The sequence below is a fragment of the Tenebrio molitor genome, chromosome 2 (genome assembly GCF_963966145.1).
Source record: "Tenebrio molitor chromosome 2, icTenMoli1.1, whole genome shotgun sequence".
In the NCBI taxonomy this organism is placed as follows: Eukaryota; Metazoa; Arthropoda; class Insecta; order Coleoptera; family Tenebrionidae; genus Tenebrio; species Tenebrio molitor.
Window position 1 is genome coordinate 29,160,965 of NC_091047.1, and position 20,681 is coordinate 29,181,645.

At 35.8% G+C, this 20,681-nt stretch overlaps 2 protein-coding genes across 3 annotated transcripts; one reads left to right on the forward strand and one right to left on the reverse strand.

Annotated features, from left to right (window-relative positions):
* Positions 1 to 79: 79 nt before the first annotated feature.
* LOC138124553 (ribosomal protein S6 kinase-like 1) lies at positions 80 to 5,026 on the forward strand. 2 transcript variants are annotated; one of them, XM_069039632.1, is made up of 11 exons: positions 85 to 300; positions 354 to 511; positions 559 to 811; positions 860 to 1,196; positions 1,244 to 1,362; positions 1,417 to 1,560; positions 1,618 to 1,745; positions 1,800 to 2,327; positions 4,279 to 4,483; positions 4,538 to 4,633; positions 4,681 to 5,026. In XM_069039632.1, the coding sequence occupies exons 1-11, from the start codon at positions 205 to 207 to the stop codon at positions 4,801 to 4,803; spliced, it is 2,187 nt and encodes a 728-aa protein (XP_068895733.1). In that variant the 5' UTR covers positions 85 to 204; the 3' UTR covers positions 4,804 to 5,026. The 2 variants fall into 2 exon arrangements, 1 of the variants encoding a protein (XP_068895733.1); XR_011157197.1 differs by lacking the exon at positions 4,279 to 4,483 and having other exon boundaries at positions 80 to 300.
* Positions 5,027 to 10,176: 5,150 nt separating this feature from the next.
* LOC138124567 (nuclear transcription factor Y subunit gamma-like) lies at positions 10,177 to 14,877 on the reverse strand. Its single transcript, XM_069039657.1, has 7 exons — positions 14,586 to 14,877; positions 14,124 to 14,525; positions 13,945 to 14,074; positions 13,419 to 13,895; positions 13,222 to 13,371; positions 13,051 to 13,167; positions 10,177 to 10,310 (listed from the first exon to the last, which is right to left on the reverse strand). Exons 2-7 carry the CDS (start codon positions 14,144 to 14,146, stop codon positions 10,239 to 10,241), a joined length of 969 nt encoding a protein of 322 aa, XP_068895758.1. The 5' UTR covers positions 14,147 to 14,525; positions 14,586 to 14,877; the 3' UTR covers positions 10,177 to 10,238.
* Positions 14,878 to 20,681: the final 5,804 nt, after the last annotated feature.

Below are 20,681 nucleotides of genomic sequence, written 5' to 3' on the forward strand. Positions count from 1 at the left end.
GGTTGATTATTTTCTCTCTAATGATGAATTATTTTCCAAAGGTTATTAATTACAACACAATTAAAATCGATTCAAAATCATTTGATATGATATGAGTAAGCGTCAGTTGTTGACAACACTTCCAAAGCAGCTGATCGCTGTCACTTTGACAACCACATTTGTGCCGAGAATGTTTATTCAAATTAAATAGAAATACCGCCCAGAATGGTTTCAAACGGTGATAACTGGGTCCGCATTTTTGATATTCCCGACATAAGCAAACACAGAAAGGGGTTTACAATTTACAAAGTCATTTCAATGGTTGGTAGTCAAATATTTAAGTAATTTGAGATTATCAATAGTGAAATCTGCAGCTTTATCCTGAGGCTTGTCCAGATGCAATAACAAAAATAACAGTGTGGAAACGCTTCAACGACTTTAAGAAACTCCACAGAGAAATTAAAGTTTTGCACAACAAATTGAACATAAAAGACAAGTATCCAAGCTTACCCAGTTCGACATTTTTCAAGAGGTATAGTACTATTCAGTTTAAATCAACAAATTGACACACCTGTGTAGATTTGACGAAGAGACAGTCCAAGAGAGAAGACAGAGCATCTTGAACTTTTTGGAATATGTCGGTTATCACCCACAACTGTTCTCCTCAACTGTGTTTGTCAAGTTTTTCGAGTGTAGTCACACCCCAGTAGAGCACCTGAACAGCAACATCAACTCTATAAGAGCCGACCTGAATCTACCTGAAGATCCTGAATATTTTGTAGCCAATTCGGATGATGAGCGTACCATCAGCGACACAGATTCTGTTACAACTGTTAGTGACTAAATTCCTCTATTTAAAATATAAACTGATCTATTTTAGAGTAGCGATTTTTTGACCGATTCGGTGTCTCAACACAACTTGAAATCGATGTCCAAGTCGAGATCGAGTCTGAACGCGTCAATTACAAACTCTCACCATTCAAAAAATTCTGATTCGATAAGTGTGTCCACTACGACGGACAGCATCACGCTTCTGGACGCTCAGATATATCCCACCCCACCCAACACTCCAAGATGCGCCGAAGATGACACACACTACTTAGTGGACGCTTCTATTCACGTTAGTATCGCAGTGGAGCTAGAAAATGATAGGAAGTACGAGGAAGCTTTCACCGCTTACAAAGCGGCAATTGACATTCTTTTAAAATATGGGAAAGGTATTCTGGGACTCGAGTCTTATTAAAACTAATTAATTTTTCCGTAGATGATAAAAACTATGACAGGAGACAGATGGTGCGTTACAAAACCGAGAAGTATTTAATCAGAGCTGAGAAAATTTATAATATGTATCTTACCTCGGAGATACAAAATCTGAGACAAATAGTGAGGTCTGTAATTGTTTTGTTTCCTCTCTAGTGTTTTGTTTTTTTTTTTCAGGCTGAAGCCGAGGAAAGTCCCCAAAATGAGGACCTCCACGTACAACGACCAATCTCAGATTTATACAAATATAAAGTTGTTAGGATAATTGCATCTGGAATGCTTGTTTTGCACTCAGAGCTGCAGCAGCTGTTTTATATAAAAGTGGGTACAGTTAGTTGGGCAATAAGTCGGGCTTCGCTAACACCACTTCACTTTCAGGTTATACACAAAACCATGAAGTTTCTAAATGACAATTTGATCCTACCCGAGAATGTGCCTTACATGGTGAAACTGTACAACTACTACAATTGCGAAAACGCCTTATTTTTAGTTCTAGAGTATTGTGGGTGAGTTGATGGAAAGTAGTTATTGAACGAGTTGGTGGAAATTTCGATTTTCAGCGGAAAAAAGCTGTGGGACTACATAAAGTATCGCTCAGAGAATCCCGACGACGTGTTTTGCCACAGCAACGACCAAATCTTGAAGCGGGTCCAAGAAATGGAACTCTCCGATCCGGAATCGGAACACAGCTACAGCGACTTAATCAACGATTACGCCGCCAGCAAAAGAAAGACTGTTAAGAGTGCAAGAGACGTGGAAAATGAACCTCTGAGCGATGATAGCTACGAAAAAGTCAATTTTGAAGATTTGACCGGTACGAATAGGAACTTAATGGACGAACCGGTGCCAACGAGACTTCTAGGGGTGGACTTATTAATGGAGTCTTCGCAAATCAATAACGCATCAAAGGCGGACAAAGCAAGCGACGAGTTTGCAGGTGCGAACAGGAGGAAATACAGTGAAATATCGAACGTTGACGACGTCGATGTGATCCAGAATTTCACCGTTCCGATGCAAGACATAGTGAAGTGGTCGGCACAGTTGTTGTTGGCTTTGGAGAAGTTGCACGCTTTGGGAGTTACATGTTGGTGAGTAAAGAAGCGGCAGTTATTGTTCGTAAATTTGTGAATAAAAAAAAATTGAGATTTCTTTAGAATGTGAGAATGAATGGATGGTGGATTATTTCACAATTCTGAAATGTTAATCAAGAAGTTTTTCACGTTGTTGTCTTGGCGGGCATTGTCTAAAGTAAATTAATAAATTAAAAAAAAATGTGTGCCTCAGGCCTCACCCACGTAAGTGCACGATTGAAGTAAAACTTCTATCGTCTTCGTTAACCACGCGAATTAAAATAAACATATTAATATGATACTTATACAGGGTGATTCACGTAGCCCGTTCGTTAGAAACTTTCTGATTTCCCAAAATCGTATTAATACGAAAATTGGTAGCCGACTACAGTCGACCGCTCTAAATTCAAATAAAATATTTTCAAAATGGCGAAAATAACGCGAAAATAACGGAAATCGACGCCATCTTTGTTTTTTTAAATAGAAAGGTCCCATTTCGATCTCATATTTGGATTCTACATTAAATTTTGAGTTTATAACGCCCTTCTATTAACACTCATTTTTTTCGCAAAAAAGCGGGGTTGCAATGCTTCATTAAAAAAATTATAACTCCTGAACCATTGGAAATAAATAATTGATTTTTTTTTTACTGAATTCTCAAAGATTTGTCCGATTTTTTGCGCTACACACGCCTACTGCACTTATTCAAAATTGATAATCAAAAAATGTCGAAAACTTAATTTTTTTAAATGGTAACTACCATTTCTTATACTTGATATAAATGTAAAATTTAATTTTAAGGCCACTTTTATTAACATTGTGTATGCGTATTTCCAGCCGTTTTAGCGTAATTTCAATTTTTTGAATATATTATTTTTTTTATAAAGCAATTTTTATTTGAATTTTTATTCAAAGATAGCACTGCAATAAATAGTAGATAACAACAAAATAATAAAAAATAAGCAAATTAACAAAAAATAGTATATTATATATTGAGGGAGAGAAATGCATGAGGGCGAAGCCCGAGGGCTACAAAGCACCGAGGGAAAAATGAGCATTCTCTCCAGAAGTATATACACTATTTTTTTCATGGTAGAGAGTAGAAACAGCACAAAAATCTCAAATTTTAAGAATAAAAAAATGATGACAAATGAGTTGTCATCTTTCGATGAATTTAATCGAATTAGTAGTTGCCTTGACAACACAATTAGATTTTTGTCACAACTGTCAAAAAAAATGAAAACTCCCATTAGATTTTTGTCACAACTGTCAAAAAAATGAAAACTCCCTAGGGAGCAAATATTTGCAAATATTTGCTCCCTAGGGAGAAAATGCTCTACTTCTGTCACGACGTTGACATCCGAGAAGTTGATTTCTACTCCCGATCGTGAAAAAATATTTTTATAGTTTTATTGTCGATGGTATTTGTACAAAGAAACCTTTTCGAAATAAATATTTACAAAAAAATTTGAAATGTCGTCAAAAGACCTTATGAATTTATCTCAATGTTCAAGAAACAACAAAGAAATATAACGGAGTTTGTGGAAAAGTATACTTATTCATTTTCTTACGATTATTGCCGATTTTAAATCAAAATTTATTTAGGTGTATGTCGTATTTTAACATTTTTGTCCAAAACACTCTTACGTGATAAAGAAAAATTAAGTTCATATCTGAAATCAGCATCCTAAAAAAGACTTTGAAATCCTATTAAAACCAAAACATGTTTTTATAAATCAAATTTTGCAGCACTGTGTTATTAATTTTTACTTTTACTCTTACCTCATTAAAATATGATATTGGGGCCATGATTTCGAATAATTTTCAAAACAGTTCCTAACGATTTAATTATTGCCATTTTGTTGACAATGGACATATCTAGCAGGGAAAACTTTTAATTCATGCCACGAAATTTTAAAATGACGGTATTGCTCACGACTGTATATTGAAGTTTTTGTATCACTTTAAGCGATCTACAATCTCAGAATCTCCTAATCGACGATAACGGAGATTTAGTTCTGACCTACATGTGCAACGTGAACGAAGCTTTGGACGTTTTCAGCAGCGTCAGTTCAATACATGTTGCCCCCGAGATCTACACTTTTGAACCTGTCACAGACGCGGTCGACTGGTGGTGCTTCGGTGCAATTCTGTACGAACTGCTCGTGGGAATGGTACTACTCGATTTTAATTTTCAAATGGCGTTTTCACTTTCAGTGTGATTTCAGCCCTTATGCACCATACATCCAGACGGATTGACCAGCTACACCAATTTGAAGATACCGAAATACGTTTCGCCAGAAGGGAGGTCTTTGTTGAGACAGGTATTTTACGGAGTAAAGTAATCTTTTCATTTATTTTATACTTTTAGCTGTTGACGTTTGAACCACAACAGCGGTTGGGATTCGGCGTCAACGGGACTGAAAATCTAAAGTCGCACCCCTTCTTTCATTCCGTTTCTTGGGAGAGTTTGCTTGCCAAGTACAACTGTTAGATTTTTAAGTGTCCTTGACTGATTATCTTTTTTTGTTATTTTTTATTTCTCCGATCTTTGCTAGTTCGTAAGCAGTAAGTCGATTGTATTATTATTTTATGTGTTCACGCAGTATTGTTCTGTTATTTTTGTTGAAAGATCTATAACGTACATATTTTAATTGGAGACATTCCATGTATCTTGTTGCTTTTATACGTACAAACAATAAATTAATGTTATTTTACTCACTTGTTTATCTAAATTTTAATTCGTCTATACTGTGCAAAGTATATTAGGTATACTTAACAGGGCATGATTTAAACTTAAACCACTTAAACTGTTTAGATCTCTCTAATACTGTTTCATACACGAAAACAAATCAAAAATCTGATGAAATCAACCCAGAGCAAAATGCGAAATCGAAGCTAAAACTCAAATGAGATGTTTTCTGCTTTAGATACACAATACATTTGCAAAGCAAATTCTCCGCGTCCATATTCACGTTTGCTTTGCATTCTTTGCATAGGTATACCTACCTGGTTGATAATGTTTTAATTTCTAGGTAGGTATGTGATATAGATGGAGGAACTACAATACTATAATCTATGATTATAATATTAAAAGTTCAAATTTACCTACGTCAAATTAACTCTGGGATTCAGATTTTTTTTTGAAAGTAATAAAAACATACAGGGGGGCTTTATTTGAAGTCATTCGCAAAGTTGCGTGTGCGCAAATCAGCAACATGCGAATCGGGAATCGTATTGCGCATATCGCTAAGCGACCGTTCACAATACCATTCGCATGTTGCTGATTTGCGCACACGCAACTTTGCGAATGACTTCAAATAAAGCCCCCCTGGTATTTCACGAGTGATATAATAACCTCGACGGAATTGAAAATGCAACCCACAATCCATTTGCAAAGAATGCAAAGCAAACCTGAATATGGACGCGGAGAATTTGCTTTGCAAATGTATTGTGGGTTGCATTTTCAATTCCATCGAGGTCATTATATCACTCGTGAAATACCTGTATATTTTTATTACTTGCAAAAAAACATCTGAATCCCAGAGTTAATTTGATGTAGGTAAATTTGAACTTTTAATATTATAATCATAGATTATAGTCATAGAGTTTATTGTAGTTCCTCCATCTATACCACATACCTAGAAATTAAAACATTATCAACCAGGTATACCTATGATTGCCTGTAATACTCGTAGGTAAAGTAACGCTTAAGGTATAAGATTATATGGCAGCACTAAAATTATCCCAATAATGGAAACCAATATTGGCGTTGAGATGGTTGTCTCGGCTCGTGCAGCTGCATCCCTTTTCCTTCGTTCAGGGCAGGGATTAAAAATTTGTGATAGAACATGTTTTTGCTGTTTATTGTAAATTTTGTTATTGTAACGAAATTCCCTTTAGTAGGTACTTTGTTCCTTGAAAACAGTAAAGATGATTTGCAACAGTATTGTATATTTAATAAATAAATATAATTTCGTCGGTACGCATTTGTTTTGAGGCCGGCCCTGGAATTCACAACAGAGAATTGCCTGACGCATGATTTATGGTTGGGCTGACCGCTTACTGCAATTGCGACAAAAGGAACGTTTATCTCCGGTCAAATACTTTTAAAGGGCCATATAATCTTTGGCTACTATGTGTACCATTTTTGGTACACACTCGACCTTTACCTGCAAACTATGTGGTCAGATTTGGTACACATTTCACGACTCAATTAGATCCACTGTGAACCCTGTCCTGTACGGACACGATTTTCGTAGTTTACAAGGGAATTCTCGATAGTCGTAGTTTGTGAGTAAAGATTGGTGAAGCATTTCGAAAAAAAAATTACAAATGTCGCCTAGGTCACCTTTCTAATGCCTTTCTAACTACAAATGAATATAGACAAACAAAAAATGTCGTAGTTTGTGGGGACATTTTTCAAAATATCCCCGTAGTAGCCAAAGTGTTAAGCGTTACTTTAAATATGTGGCGTCGTTTTGAAGAGAACTGCGAAGAGGAGAAGATGGTCGACGTTGAAACAATTTTTGATAATAACGAGGAAAATGAAGGTAAAAAAATATAAATAAGAGTGTATATTTTAATGCCAAATTATAACAGCGGTACCTGTAATTTTTACAGCAGGACTGAAAAAAAAACGTAGGAAGCATTACTCTAACGATGCTAAAGAAATTACCTATAAGAAATGTCTACGAAAATGTATTAGAATCGGGATGTAAAGCTGTCGGTAAAGAAACAGCCCGATTAACGGGAGTCAACGAAACCACTGTTTCAAAAATTTGGAACCGAAACCCGGAAAATTTGTAAAGGAAAAAAAAAGGGAATTAAAAGATAGCAATTATTCTGCAGCTGAATTGGATGCAATTAGGGATATCATATATCAAGTAATTCCGAAATTATTATTTAAAAATAATAATAAGAAGTGAGGGCGAAAACACAGCAAAAAGCAATACCGGGTGGGGCATCGTATACGCGCACGCGAGAAATCGCGACTTCTAATTAAATAAAATTGTCGAAATTTTTCACACTTACCTGGCTATTGGTAAGGTACATTTCATAATTTTTTGATAATTTTTCACTTACAAACAAAGCCAAAAAAAAAAATTAAATGTAAATTCCAACCAAAAAGTCAAATTCTGATTTTTATACTAACCTACCCAGATTCACTTCCTATAATTATTTACGAAATCAGCGGAAAAAAACACCAATTAGATTTTGAGTTAAACGCAGTTTTATATTTCAACTTTCAAAATCATTTTTATTTATGATCTGCTACTTGTGCTGTCGTAAATTTAGGTGACAATGGAAACTGTCAATTTTATGGCAAAAAGGTTTAAAACGGTCGGCAATACCTTTTGTTGGGAAATTATACCATTGTGCCATAAATCAGGCGTCTGGTTTGCGTTTAAATAAAAAAGCGAATTATTTAGCAAACCAAGTCAAAATTTGTAATTCAGGGTTTGATGCGCTAAGAGATACAGATTCATTTAGTGTAAAAATTTTATAGGTAAATGAACAGTTAATTTCAGAAAACTAATAAAACTGTTACGGCCTTATTTATTAACAACATTTTTTTTTTAAATTCTCAAATATACCTTATCAATAATTAGTTAGGTATATAAAATTTCGACAATTTAATTTAATTAGAAGTCGCGAATTCTCGCGTGCGCGTATACGATGCCCCACCCGGTATTTACCTGATGTTTGTCGGTTTGTCCTTCCTTGAGTCGGGAGTCGGCACTGCACAACAAAGGGGCAATAAAATTAAAGGGTATAATGGAATAATTTATGGTAGTTATAAGATGGTTGGCTGTCCTATTGTAAAATTATTTACAATTTAAGTCAAAATTGACTATTTCTCTCATCTCAGAGGCAGTCGCGTCAGCTACCTGACCACCCCTCAACTCCGTGTAACAATACAGTTCACAAATAAAATTGTTAAACCCAATCAGTGTATTAATAAAACAAAAAGGTCCTTCGAGCATTAAAAACTATAGTCGGTCTAAAGCCGATTAAACAGTATCCATTTTAAAAGGATATTATGCCGACAAAATATTTTGCAAAACATTTAGTTGACAGCTAACAGAAATTCTAACCACAATAAAAGGCTGTTAAAGGCGTTTCGTTGAAATGTTTTACGACGAATGCAAAAAACCGCATTTGTAACATTGTAACATCAATCGAAAAACTTGAATTCAAACAGCTCGCACAAATGATGGAGGCGCCAGGATATTTTTCGTAATAAAAATACAATAGACGCGTTATGGTTTGAACTAAATTCAATCTAAAAACAGTGTTTGGTGAATTTAATTGTGACGAATCGAATGCAAAACATCGCAAGATTTTTCTTCTCCTCTCGACACCACACACTTCGGACGCACCTCTGCAAACCGCGTTTTTGTTGTAGGTACTATTGCGTTCATTACATTTTGGACATAATTTTTCTGTCATATAAAAAAATACTCATGCTTTATTGAAATTGTCACACAGGAATGATGAGATTGTTGTCAAATTTATCTACAATTAGTCAATATGAGCGATGATAAAATAAAAGTTTATGATTTTTTAGTTTTTATTAATTAAAACCTCGTTGTATTCTATTTGTCTGATTTTTAAAACTTCTTAAATGCTTTGTCAGTAAATCTGACAATTGACACAACAATCAAAATTAAGGTTATTAATACACAAGAGCGCATTCATAAAATATGGGCGAAAGTAGAGTGTGGGGAATATCACGTGACTGCAATGTCGCTCCGGCATTATGAACGGAATCGGGTAAACGCGCGTTTTTTGTTTTTGTAAATGTCAACATTGTCAACTCACACTTAATTGTCATTTATTTAACCACCTGATTAAAAATGCAATTTGACGAAAGAAAAAGAAAATTAATTATTTCTGGAGCAATTTGTTCTGCAAACTTTTTTCCGCTGTAAATTTGTAATCACCGGATTCAATACAGCTTGGGAAGAAGAGGATATAAGTGGTTGCAAAACAGACAATTTCAAATCCATTTCCGGGTCAGCCATTCCAGTTTCGAAAAGTTTGTCCCCATTATTGAAAACATGAGTAAGAAATGTATAAAATAGTATATTAAAGAACGAGTTTTATAAGGGTTGATTTGGCGCACGAGTCCCAAGTGTAGAAAACGACCCGTAGGGGAGTTTTGTATGGGACGAGTGCGCCAATGCCCTTATAAAAACGAGTTTTTTATGTTATTTTTTAGAATTTGCACCTTTGTTTTAATTTTTAGATAAAAAAATTAAATTTTCAAATTCTAGGGATATTTGTATTAATTGGTAATTCAAGGTAACAGATGCAACTACATCTGCAACAGATGTTAAAAAGTAGAGTTTGAACATTAATATTGGAAGTTTTTTGGTGTAAATGACAATAATACACTGAAATATTGATACAAATTTTCTTAGAGATCTATTAAACTACGAGTGCTTTAAGAGATAGCCATAAACGACTCCAAATTGAATACAATAATAGACCTATTAGAGACGCAGATTCTAAAAACACTTGTTAAATAGTAATTTTTTTCACGCCGCCGGCGCTTTACTGCCGGTAGATACTTGACAGACGTCAAATCTGACGTATGGGTAAGTTTTCCCGTACCGCTAGACATCGGTAACATGGGCACGCTCCTTGTGTCACTCTAAACATTTGTGAACGATCTGGGGTAGTGTGATGATTCCCCCAATTTTAATTTATGAACGGTGTTTGGGTAAGCTTTATACATTATACCCACCCAAAATATTTATGAACGCGCTCCTACTAGGTCGTTTTAGAATGTATGACAGCACGATGACATGTCCAAAATTTACTGACTGCGACCGTACCATGTGATAATGATTTTCCCAAATTCACTTAGAAAATTTCGAAGTTTTATTAAAAACAAAACAAAATACAGACTTATAAACTACACTATTCGCTCTCGGTGTTCCCGTTGCTTTGCGTTAGGAATACTTGTTGAGGCGCTGAATTTTGCTGAGCCACCTGAAAAAAATGCGACTGTCGATTACTTCAGAATGCGGCGTTGTCATTGAGTGTTGCCAATCAATGGAAAATTAAAACTGTGTAATATGTAAATTCCGTTCACATCAATCGTGGTAGTCAGATTCGCGCACAACTTTTGAATTATCACAATAATAAATATCACAACTGATCAATTATGCAGGGTATTTTTTAAATACACGTACAAAAAAAACAAACAAAACGGTAATAAAATGAAGTTGCTTTGTGAGACCTGTCAGCTAGAGCTAATCGTGAGTAAAAATGAATACCTTTGAAGAAATGACCAACATGCTACATGTCAGATCTGAACTCCATTCGAGGTACGGAAACAGCGTGTCCTTGTCAAATTCTTTGCGCAACAAATGCAACATGATTTTATTCGCTTTTCCATTCCTTAGCGCCAGACTTGTTCTGACTGTATGGAAAATCATCAACTACCCCAAGTATACTCCTTTGGAACGGGTTCATTAAGCAGGTGACAAGTGGTCTTGATTTTTATGGCTCAAAAATTATTTTCCTCTCATTTATCCGCACCCCACCTACTGATTACGATACGGTGTTCATATCACCTTTTGAAGCCAGTGAGAGAAGTAAAGGTCATTTTCAAAAAACCTGCTTCGTGACTTTTGATGAACCACTGTTCTTTAAGACCAGAGATATTGTTGAGGGTCGCCAACATTCTGAGTTAAGCTGCGTGGTTGTGAGGCTTGGAGAGTTCCATCTCCTCATGTCATTCATGGGTTGTATCGGTGCAATAATGGCAGGGAGTTGCTTGAAGGCGCTATTTATGACCTGGACAAGATGCTGAATGGTCATGCATATTCACGAGCTGTACGAGCACACATTTTGACTAATCTGATATTGGCTGGCATTATTTTGGATGAGGTAGACTTGAGTGGGAAAGAAAGAGCCGAAACTGAGAATAAGCTACGTGAGACTGAGAGGTCTCTCATCTTGTTTGTAAAGGAAAATAGGACTTACCAAAGCCTAAAAGCCAAATTCAAAATTGCATTGCATAATTTGGAAGGTAATCAAAGCTGTGGGACCAATCTTTTCACACCTCTACTCCCGTAAAACTATTCATCCAGGCAGAGCGTCAGGGTGATTAAGAACCTTCACCTGTATACTATCGATAAAATGCTACCTTGTTTTCATTCAGTTGGTCACTATTTCTTCACAAAGAGTGCCCACTTATATTTGCAAGATATGATGGCTCTAGAACAGCGGATTGATCCAACTGAATTTAAGATATTCATAGAACAAAATTTTACAATCCGCCGATCCGATAAATTTTGGCCCGGCCTATGGTCAGATTTGATTGCTGATGTGGTTTATGAAATGCTACGGTGGAGGGTGGATTGACACATGTGCGTGGAATCTCCAGCAGTGAGCTAGCACAGTGGACCGTAAAAATGGGGTTCATTATAAACATACTTGTATATGCCAGGACATGTACCCGCCGGACCTCAAATTAAAGCGCGCCAATGAATGAGAGGAAAATAATTCTCGGTCGATCAAAATCAAGACCACTTTTCACTTGCTCCATGAACCCGTTCCAAACGAACATACTTGGGGTGTTCGATGATTTTCCATACAATCAGAACCAGAACAAGTCTGGCGCTGAGGGCAGTATTTCTCCACCAAGTTCACAGACTCTTCAAGTTGTTAACCACACATACTAAATTACGTTAAAATAATTTATTTGATCGGTTTAGGCCCTATACGTGATGTTTGATGCGCTGAAAACTTGTTTTCATTTATTTTTCCCAAATTCCATCTTTCGAGGTTTTTGGTTATATGCCACTTTTTAGAGAAGCATTGGACCTGCAGCTGCCCGTCAGATCTCAATTTAAAGCTAAATAAATACATTTCAAGTTCATTGCCCATGACTTTTTTCATGGGACGATATTTAATAAAATAAGAGACGTAAACAAAAAATTTTTACTTCTTGGAAAAAATACCCAATTTTTAAAGAGCTCTACCTCGGAAACTGCTGCATGCACAAAGTTCGCTTGGGCCTCAAACTGTAGCGAATTTAATTTAGTTTAAAAAAGGTAACTTCAACTTTTTCTGTGAGACTCATATCTCAGGAGATATTGAGCAACAACTGAAAATAGTGCCAAAATTTTGTTGTTCTTCGGCTACCACGCAGCGCGCACAAATCTTTCGAAGTTGCAAATTTGGTGTTTTACTCTTGGCTGAGATCCAAACAACATATTAAAAAATTAGAACTACATGACCTTTTGCAATGTCGGACCCTTTTTTATGTTTATATTGACTGGACTCAGACTACTATATCGTCAAAAAGTCAATATGAGGAAATTGGGATCAGACCAGAAGAAAACAAAATTATTTTTGCAATAAAATTTGAATTCTACGGCACTGGTTCGTTAGAAACTTCAATTTCAGTACCAATTTATAACGCCAAAATTTTGGATTTTTCGAAGTGTCCGCAACTATCCAACGACAGATTATTGTTTATTTATTAAGCTCTCTATATGGTTGGAGTTACTGTACGAGGATTTTTACTGGTAAGTCTAAAAGAGTATCTCACTTTGATCAACATAATCTTAAGTCTCTCATGCTTACCTTATTACATTTATAATGTTGGGTGCTGTTACTGTAATTTCGACAGTTAATGTAATTTATAGTATTTTATTTCTTGTAACTACTTTGGCAATTTTTTACAGCAAACCTGTTCACCGTTTTAGTGTCAAATTACCTGAATCAGGTGAGGCTGTGAGGTTGCAATGGGGGTCGTTTGTATAATGACGGGCTGCGACGTGTTCCCTTGTAGCTGCATTTTAATCATCTGCAGTTGCTGTGGAGTCAGATTTATCTGAAAAATCTCTAAATGAATCAATCAGTTCAAGCTAACCCAACAATTTCTTACCGGAATTTGTTGTATTTCTCCGCTAGGGGTTACTATCTGCTGCACGATTTGTACATTTCCGGGCTGACTTTGGGCGATCGCTTGTCCCGCTTGAATCAGTACTGGGGTTTGTGCTGCAGACGTGTTAGGAGGAGACGCACTCGCCGCATTCTTCAACAAACAAATTAACACTCGTTTTACTACAAATTGCTACAAACCTGGTCGATTGTGTTGACTTGTACGGTTTGTACTTGCTGGGGTTGTACTATCTGTATGGCCCCCTGAGCTTGTGTGACGTTCGTTGGTGACGTCGCTGCCGTCGTGGCAGTGTTCTGTTGCAGGTTCGCATGATGCTGTTGAGCAAGTTGGAAGTAGTAGACTTGGTCCGAACCAGAGGAGCGCGTCGCATCTTCTCTCGGCTTAGCTGGCTTCATGTCATCTCTAGGCACTATGTCTATGAGGAAGTCAAACTGGTCATACTTGGAGATGGCCATGGCGATGTCGTTGCGTTGCAAGGTGCGTCTCTTGTTGTCTTCAGTGTGGATCCACGCACGCAACGTCAGCTCTTGAATGAAGATTTCTGCTGCTTTTGCGAACAGTAAGGGGGCTTCGGCCGAAATCATTTTTACGTCTTCGTCTAGTTTCATGATTTTTTTTATCCTGGCGAGGGGTAGAACTTGCTGCTTCAAGTCCATCTAGAAGTGTGTACGTTGGGACATGTGCAAAGCATCTCAACAGACTTACATTTCGTATTGCTTTGATGTCTTCGAGAGCTTTGGGCCAGAATTGATTGAGGACATTTTGGGCCTCGCTTTGCGTTTGGCACTGATCTTCAACGCATTGTGTTTCCGTTTTATCTTCCGTGGCTTCAGTCCTGCGACACAAACGTAAGCTAACTTCGAGTTATTTTCAGTTCTACTCACGTATTCAGGTAATAAACGGACATTTTGTGTTTGTTTTCAGGAGTTTTTGAGTTGTGCGAGATATATTTAAAGCTAAATTGACCGCCTCAGATAACCAATCACTATTTACTTGTGCTCGTCCAATCCAATGCCCTTTGATGATTAAAACAATATGGCGATCGTTCAGTATTATTTACTGTCATTGGGTCAGAGGGCACCACTAGCCCAAATAAAACATAAATATCAAAACAAATTCATTCTGATTATTGAACAATAGTTCTTTTACAAAAATAATACAACAAAATTATTATATTTTGGGTTTCTTTGGACTCTTGTTGGCCACAGTTCCTAGTTTTCGTTTGAGTGAATCACTTTCATCTGTTTCGCTGTCACTCCCTTCACCTTCATCAATATTCATTTGTTCTGTAAAAATTTAAATAATGACTTTGTAATAACAATAACTGTTTTTGATTCATTTCCTACCTCCTCCAGATTTTTCTTTCTCCACAAGCTCCGTCAAGTACACGTTCACATTTTTTTGGGTGGTTTTTAAAGTTTTCGTGTAATTTGTCCAATTTTTGTTATTGAAATTAATAGGTTCGTTTATACTCTTCAATATGTTGCCATTTCGGTGAACTTTGATTGTTATTACACCTTCGTTTGTCATTTTGACATTTCCAGTAGAACTCATGCACACTGATACTGCGCGTGAGAACTACTCATTTTATCTATTCTGTCGAATAGTTCAAATAATGCTCGAATAGAATCTCCGATAGAATGTCTGCAAGTAGGTAGTTCACTCGTACTTAATAAAACGCATTGATCTTTATCTAGGTCTCTGTCTGGGGTACACCATAGAGAGCAGTGATATACATATTAATTTCTGATAATAAAATATAGTAATATCGACAACACAACTGGATTAATTTTTCCTGTTTTTCTTTATTTTTTTTTTTTTAAATATGTATAGAGGTGACCCAGAATGAATCTATACAGTGAGTTTTTTTTAAGACTGGCCATAGGGTTTTACATGCTAATTTTTCAACCCCCTGTTAACTTTGTTCCGATGAAAATATTCAAACCATTTTTGGAATAAAATTGGAAGATCTTTTAAACTATCGGATAAATTACAATTTAATATCCCAAACTGTCGAAAAAGTTGTGAAAAAAATATTTTTTTTTGTTCGACACTGTCAGAATTTGAGAATTTTCTCCTGTGTGAACGGATTTTGATAAATTTGACAACTTGTCAAAACAAAACGTCAAGCTAATTTTATAGATTTTCAGCAATTTGGAGCCTTTGAGGGGCTCGTCGAACAAAAAAACGTTGTATTCAACTCGTTCTTGTGTAATTTGGGCTTTTTTTGGCACTCGTGGACCTTTAAAACTCTCGTTTCACTCGAGTTTTAAACTGGCCCACTCATGCCAAAAAAAGGCCAAATTACACACAAACTCGTCAAATAAACTACTATTAGCGCGCCGAAAGCGTCCAAAAGTGGAGATCGTCAGGTGCAGGTTGAGTCGACAATGGCGCTACTCTGGCGGCCGCTCGACGTACTATTATTTCGGCGCCCTAAAAGTATTTTTTTCATGATTTTTTTCACACTTCTTCGACAGTTTGGGATATTAAATTGTAATCTATCCGATAGTTTAAAAAATCTTCCAACTTTGTTCCAAAAATGGTTTGAATATTTTTATCGGAACAAAAGTTAACAGGGGGTTGAAAAATTAGCATGTAAAACCCTATGGCCAGTCTTAAAAAAACTCACTGTATAATTTTAAAGGAAGATTCCTTAGGCAATAACTAACGTTATTTCTTTGAATGTGGGATCAATTATTTGTTGTTACTGAATTATAATAAGATAAACAAAAATGATGCTAATTTTAGATAGGTAGGTACAGTTCTACGGTCTGATCAAGAATGACCAATGACTGAATCTGTTGGTGACAAAAAAGATTTCTTAACTAAACAGATTAACTTCTTTGTTCTGTGGTAATACAGGAACTGACAGGTTCAGAAAAGAGGTCTTATGCTCATTTAAGAAATTGCGTTACTTTAAGACGGAAATTTGAACGTGTCCAAACGCTCCCCGCTGTCCATTCTCTGTCTGTTCTTCGTACGTCTACATCTCAGAATACTTCTTTTATATGCCTACATACTGTTATTAGTTATTACTATTGCTTTGTAAGATTAATTGAGTGATCACCTGCACTAAATAAATACCTACATGGTAATTGTTCACTTTAACTACTTCTGGAATTTTCGCGTTTTTTTTTGGCTAGACAGCCTCATGGCGTCCTCCTAGATTGTTTCCCACCATTCAAACCTTGTGCAAATGCCTTTTTTTTCTCTCTTGTGGTGTTTCAAAGTCGCGTCAAGGTCGCGCCAATGTCTTAGGGCCGGTTTCACCAACGTGAGTTAAATTTAACTACAGATTAAAACAGACGAAAACATTGTTACAACAATAGGTAACTAAAGTAACGAACCATTTTAACCAACAGTTAACGTTAACTGGCGTTGGTGAAATCCACCCTTAGTATTTATAACTAAAGGGTAAGGAAAATTCATTTGCACAAGGTTTGAGTGGTGGAAAACGATGTAGGAGGAAGCCCTGAGGCTGTCTAGGCCGAAAAAACCGCGAAAATTCCAGAAGTAGTTAAAGTGAACAATTACCAAATAAATAATCTTTATAATAATATTTTGGCTCAAAGCGAATATAAAAAACGTCACGATATATTCGCTAAAATTATACACATGAATTTAGCTGTTAAATCCAATTTATTAAAGAATACACAACCACATTATAGTTATACACCAGAAAGTTGTTTGGAAAATGACAGTTACAAGTTATATTTTGATAGAACAATTTTAACTGACATTCATATTAAGCTAAACAGACCAGACATTATAATTTTAAATAAACAAGAAAAGCAAGCATATCTTTTAGATATAGCTGTTCCAAATTCACATAATATAACACAGACATATAACACAAAAATTAATAAATATTTAGAGCTCTCCGTTGCTATGAGAAATCTTTGGTGTTTAGAAAAAAATTCGATTTTACCACTTGTAATTTCAGCAACGGGAATAGTACCGCAATCTCTTTTTAAAAATTTAAAAATTCTGGATTTAGATAACAAATTGGTAGTTGAAATTCAAAAAGGTATATTATTATACTCATGTCACATCGTGAGGAAGTTCCTTAACATTGACACAGAACATAATACACAACAAAGTCAAAATGCGGAGGCGAGACGCCGGTAATTATGTTGATAAGCGCTGCACTATTACTTGATAGTAATATCCGTAATAGTGTATGTACTCCGGCAAAATTGCCCTGCCGCCGGGTGGAGGTGGGATACGAATTTATTTACCTGCACTAATAGGTATATCATTATAAGGAACTTTCGACGTGCTGGGACGTGGAAACATTAAAGGTACACGTTGGTCGCGAAGGGCATATCGAAACAAATAGGCAACGACATAGAACATACCCATATAGATTTATGTATGTGTATGTTTCAGACGAGTAGTTCCCCATTTTAATTAATCTTACTTCACATACATTTTTCCTGGAACATCCCATAAGCAAACTTCTAACATTCCTCTCTACCCACTCGTCGAGAATATTGAAATGGAATGGAATCTTCCGAAGACACAGCTCTCAAATTTTCTAATTTACGATGCAAGATATACCGGGTGTCCCACAACTGTCGCATGATATTTTAATAGCGTATTCTAGAGTGAAAATCAAGACTAAAATTGAAAGAAAAAATGTCGAGGGTCCTATAGTATCTATACTGTAAACGATTTTCGCTGACCAATCATAAGACCTTTGTTAATTGCTTTACTAGGTAAGCCAAGGCGGTCTTAAGTTACAGGCCTGGACACTGGCTGTGTTGCCACATTCCCTGGTAGGCCATTCCATGACCTATAGGCTTTGCCATTTCTATTGAAACACCACCTGTTGATTGACAGTTTGGCAACGCTGCAAATATGTTTAGTAATTTTTTGACTATTATTGCCAATCTTGATTTTTGTTGAATGTCATGTCATATTTGACTCAACGCGTCTTTCATTCAATTATAACCCAATAATTATCAAGAATTTATTGTTTTTTCGCGAAAATAGAGCAAAATAGAAAAAAAACGAGTCCTTATGGGTGCTGACATGAAGAGAACTCTTATTAAATTATATGATAAACTGCATTTAAGTCAGCCAATGTGGTCAGTCGGAAAAATTTGTGTTGAAATTTCAGAAATCTTTTCCGTAAGTTAAAAAGGTGTTTTTCTATCATTCTAAAAAGCGTCTGCGTCTTCAGCTTAGAACGTATTTACATTTGCTAACAATGGAACAATGCTAACATTTAGGTATAACATCAAAATTAAATCCCGCACTTTTTATCACACGCCACTTGGCACATGCGCTTTGAGGGGACACCTTAAATTATTGTTCTAAATAGGAATTAATTGTAAATTTGATTTTCATCTCTTCAGCTAAACTTTAAGTGCAGTTTTATTTGTTATTAATTATTATAACTCATTTAACTTTAACAGCAGAAAAGTGAGGTTACGTGTTAGTTTCGTCGATCTTCTGTGGTTTCAGTATAAGAATTATTCAATAAAAAGCATTTCAGCAAGTGTGGTTTATTAAAATACTTAATACATATAAGTACATTGAAATAAACCAAAATAATTATTTTTTTACTTAAACTTTTCCCCAATTCATTCAATTATATGAGTTCCTCAATCTCCTAATTTTTTTTTTAATCCTTACAATCTTATCCCACATTACCTATATACCCCCATAATACCAATTTCTTTTTCCAGATAGGTATCTGATATTACTGTCTACAGAATTTTCCAATCACACCTGAGAGGCGAAATCCTTCAAGATTCCAAAACTGGCTCCAATCCTTTGATTTTGTAATTTCCTTGTTCATTGATTAAAATTCTTTGAGTTTCCCTTGTGTTTTATCCATATAACTAGTTATATGGTTTTACCTTCCATCTTCCAGCAGGAACACTAACCACGACAGATAACCACGCTAAAAACCGCTCACTCACATTTGTAGTGGTAGGACTCGCAGGCGTAAAATTTTTAGATTTCTATTGACATTTATATTAAATTATTATATATATTAAGAATGCACGATGCGTCGACGAGATAAATAATTGCTAAATGTGTAGTTAGATCATTGATTTATCAATTTATCATACTTATTTTGACAGTGATTTGCTTTGACGTTTTAGGAACTAGAAAATGTCAAAATTTCAAATTTCTCACTAAAAGCCGTTTTACAACCAACCGAACCTGTTACACATTGCTAAATTTTAGGAAAAATCCAACAGGTGGTGTTTCAATAGAAATGGCAGAGCCTATACGGTGTTACAAAAATTTTGAAACCAATAGACATTTAAAATAAATTTTGACAAGTCCTTGGTCAAATTCGTCAAACTGAATTAAAAATGTCATTTAAGTGTTGCGTATCAAATTGCAACTCAAATTATGCGTCTTCTTCTTCAAATTACGTAGGTAGCTAATTACTTTTATTTAAGTTTCCATCAAATGAGGAAACGAAGCCAATTTGGAAAGAGATTTTAAAAATCGAATAGTGAAGAATTCGCAAAAGTAGCCATGCTTGTGCTAAAGATTTTAGCGGAACAGTTATTTATCAATGGGGACAAAATGAAGCGACTTGTGCCAAACGCGGTTCCAATAACTTCTAATTACGAAGAAATTACACTTTGGGAAGAAATAATCAAAATTAGTAATGACGACACAATCACTGGAGAAAATCTTTTGGTTTTAAAAACGAATATTGAAATGAGACTGGGAAGCAAGTTACAAGAAATGGGATGGGATTTAGGCAATGGGGAGAACAAATTGTTATGTTTAAGTTGGAAATGCCCACCTCGCGCTAGTTTATAACCAAACAGTTTCAATAGTCCGGAACACAGCAGAGCATCTGAAATTTTATCAGTAATGAGCACTGTTATTTTTCTGTCCCTAAGGTGGTTTTAAACTATATGTTACAATGCGATTACGCATTTTTGAACTGTCGTAAAATTAGATCACTCATATTTGACAAATGTAAATACAATGACAAGTTTAGTGGATTTCGATTTTTTTCACTAAATGTTGGTGAAGCAATGTTGTCAGACTGTGGTAGGCCATTCCATAGCACACTGTCTTTGGTCAGTGTCATGGCCTGGTAAATGTAGATCGCCTTGGGTAAGCTCACTACTTTGTTTCATTTCCATGGATTTTCATAATACAATAAAATTCTTTGAATTATTTGGTCCGCTGTAATGGAATAATAAATTACATTGTGACATTTCTTAACGTCATTTTGACAGTAATGTTTTTTCATACAATCCAAAAGTGAACAATTTTGAAAATGTTTACCGCTGCAGAGTACCATGATATGCTCATAGTTTATGGAGCATGTGGTGAAAGTGCTTACGCAGTCGTAGAAGCTTACGCTGCACGTTTTCCTGCAAATGTATTTTTGCGTTTGGTGAATCGCGCTGGGAATACGGGGAATTTAGTACCTCAAACTAAAGGAGTTGGTG

Excerpts from the sequence above, each read along its gene's own strand:
- LOC138124553 (XM_069039632.1), top strand. The coding sequence starts at position 205 with ATGGTTTCAAACGGTGATAACTGGGTCCGCATTTTTGATATTCCCGAC. Across the intron at positions 512-558 it reads AGTTCGACATTTTTCAAGAG|ATTTGACGAAGAGACAGTCC; the intron begins GTATAGTACTAT and ends ACACCTGTGTAG. Across the intron at positions 1,746-1,799 it reads TTAGTTCTAGAGTATTGTGG|CGGAAAAAAGCTGTGGGACT; the intron begins GTGAGTTGATGG and ends TTCGATTTTCAG.
- LOC138124567 (XM_069039657.1), bottom strand. The coding sequence starts at position 14,146 with ATGTCCGTTTATTACCTGAATAC. Across the intron at positions 13,372-13,418 it reads AAGTCAACACAATCGACCAG|AATGCGGCGAGTGCGTCTCC; the intron begins GTTTGTAGCAAT and ends TGTTTGTTGAAG. Across the intron at positions 13,168-13,221 it reads GAGAAATACAACAAATTCCG|ATAAATCTGACTCCACAGCA; the intron begins GTAAGAAATTGT and ends GAGATTTTTCAG.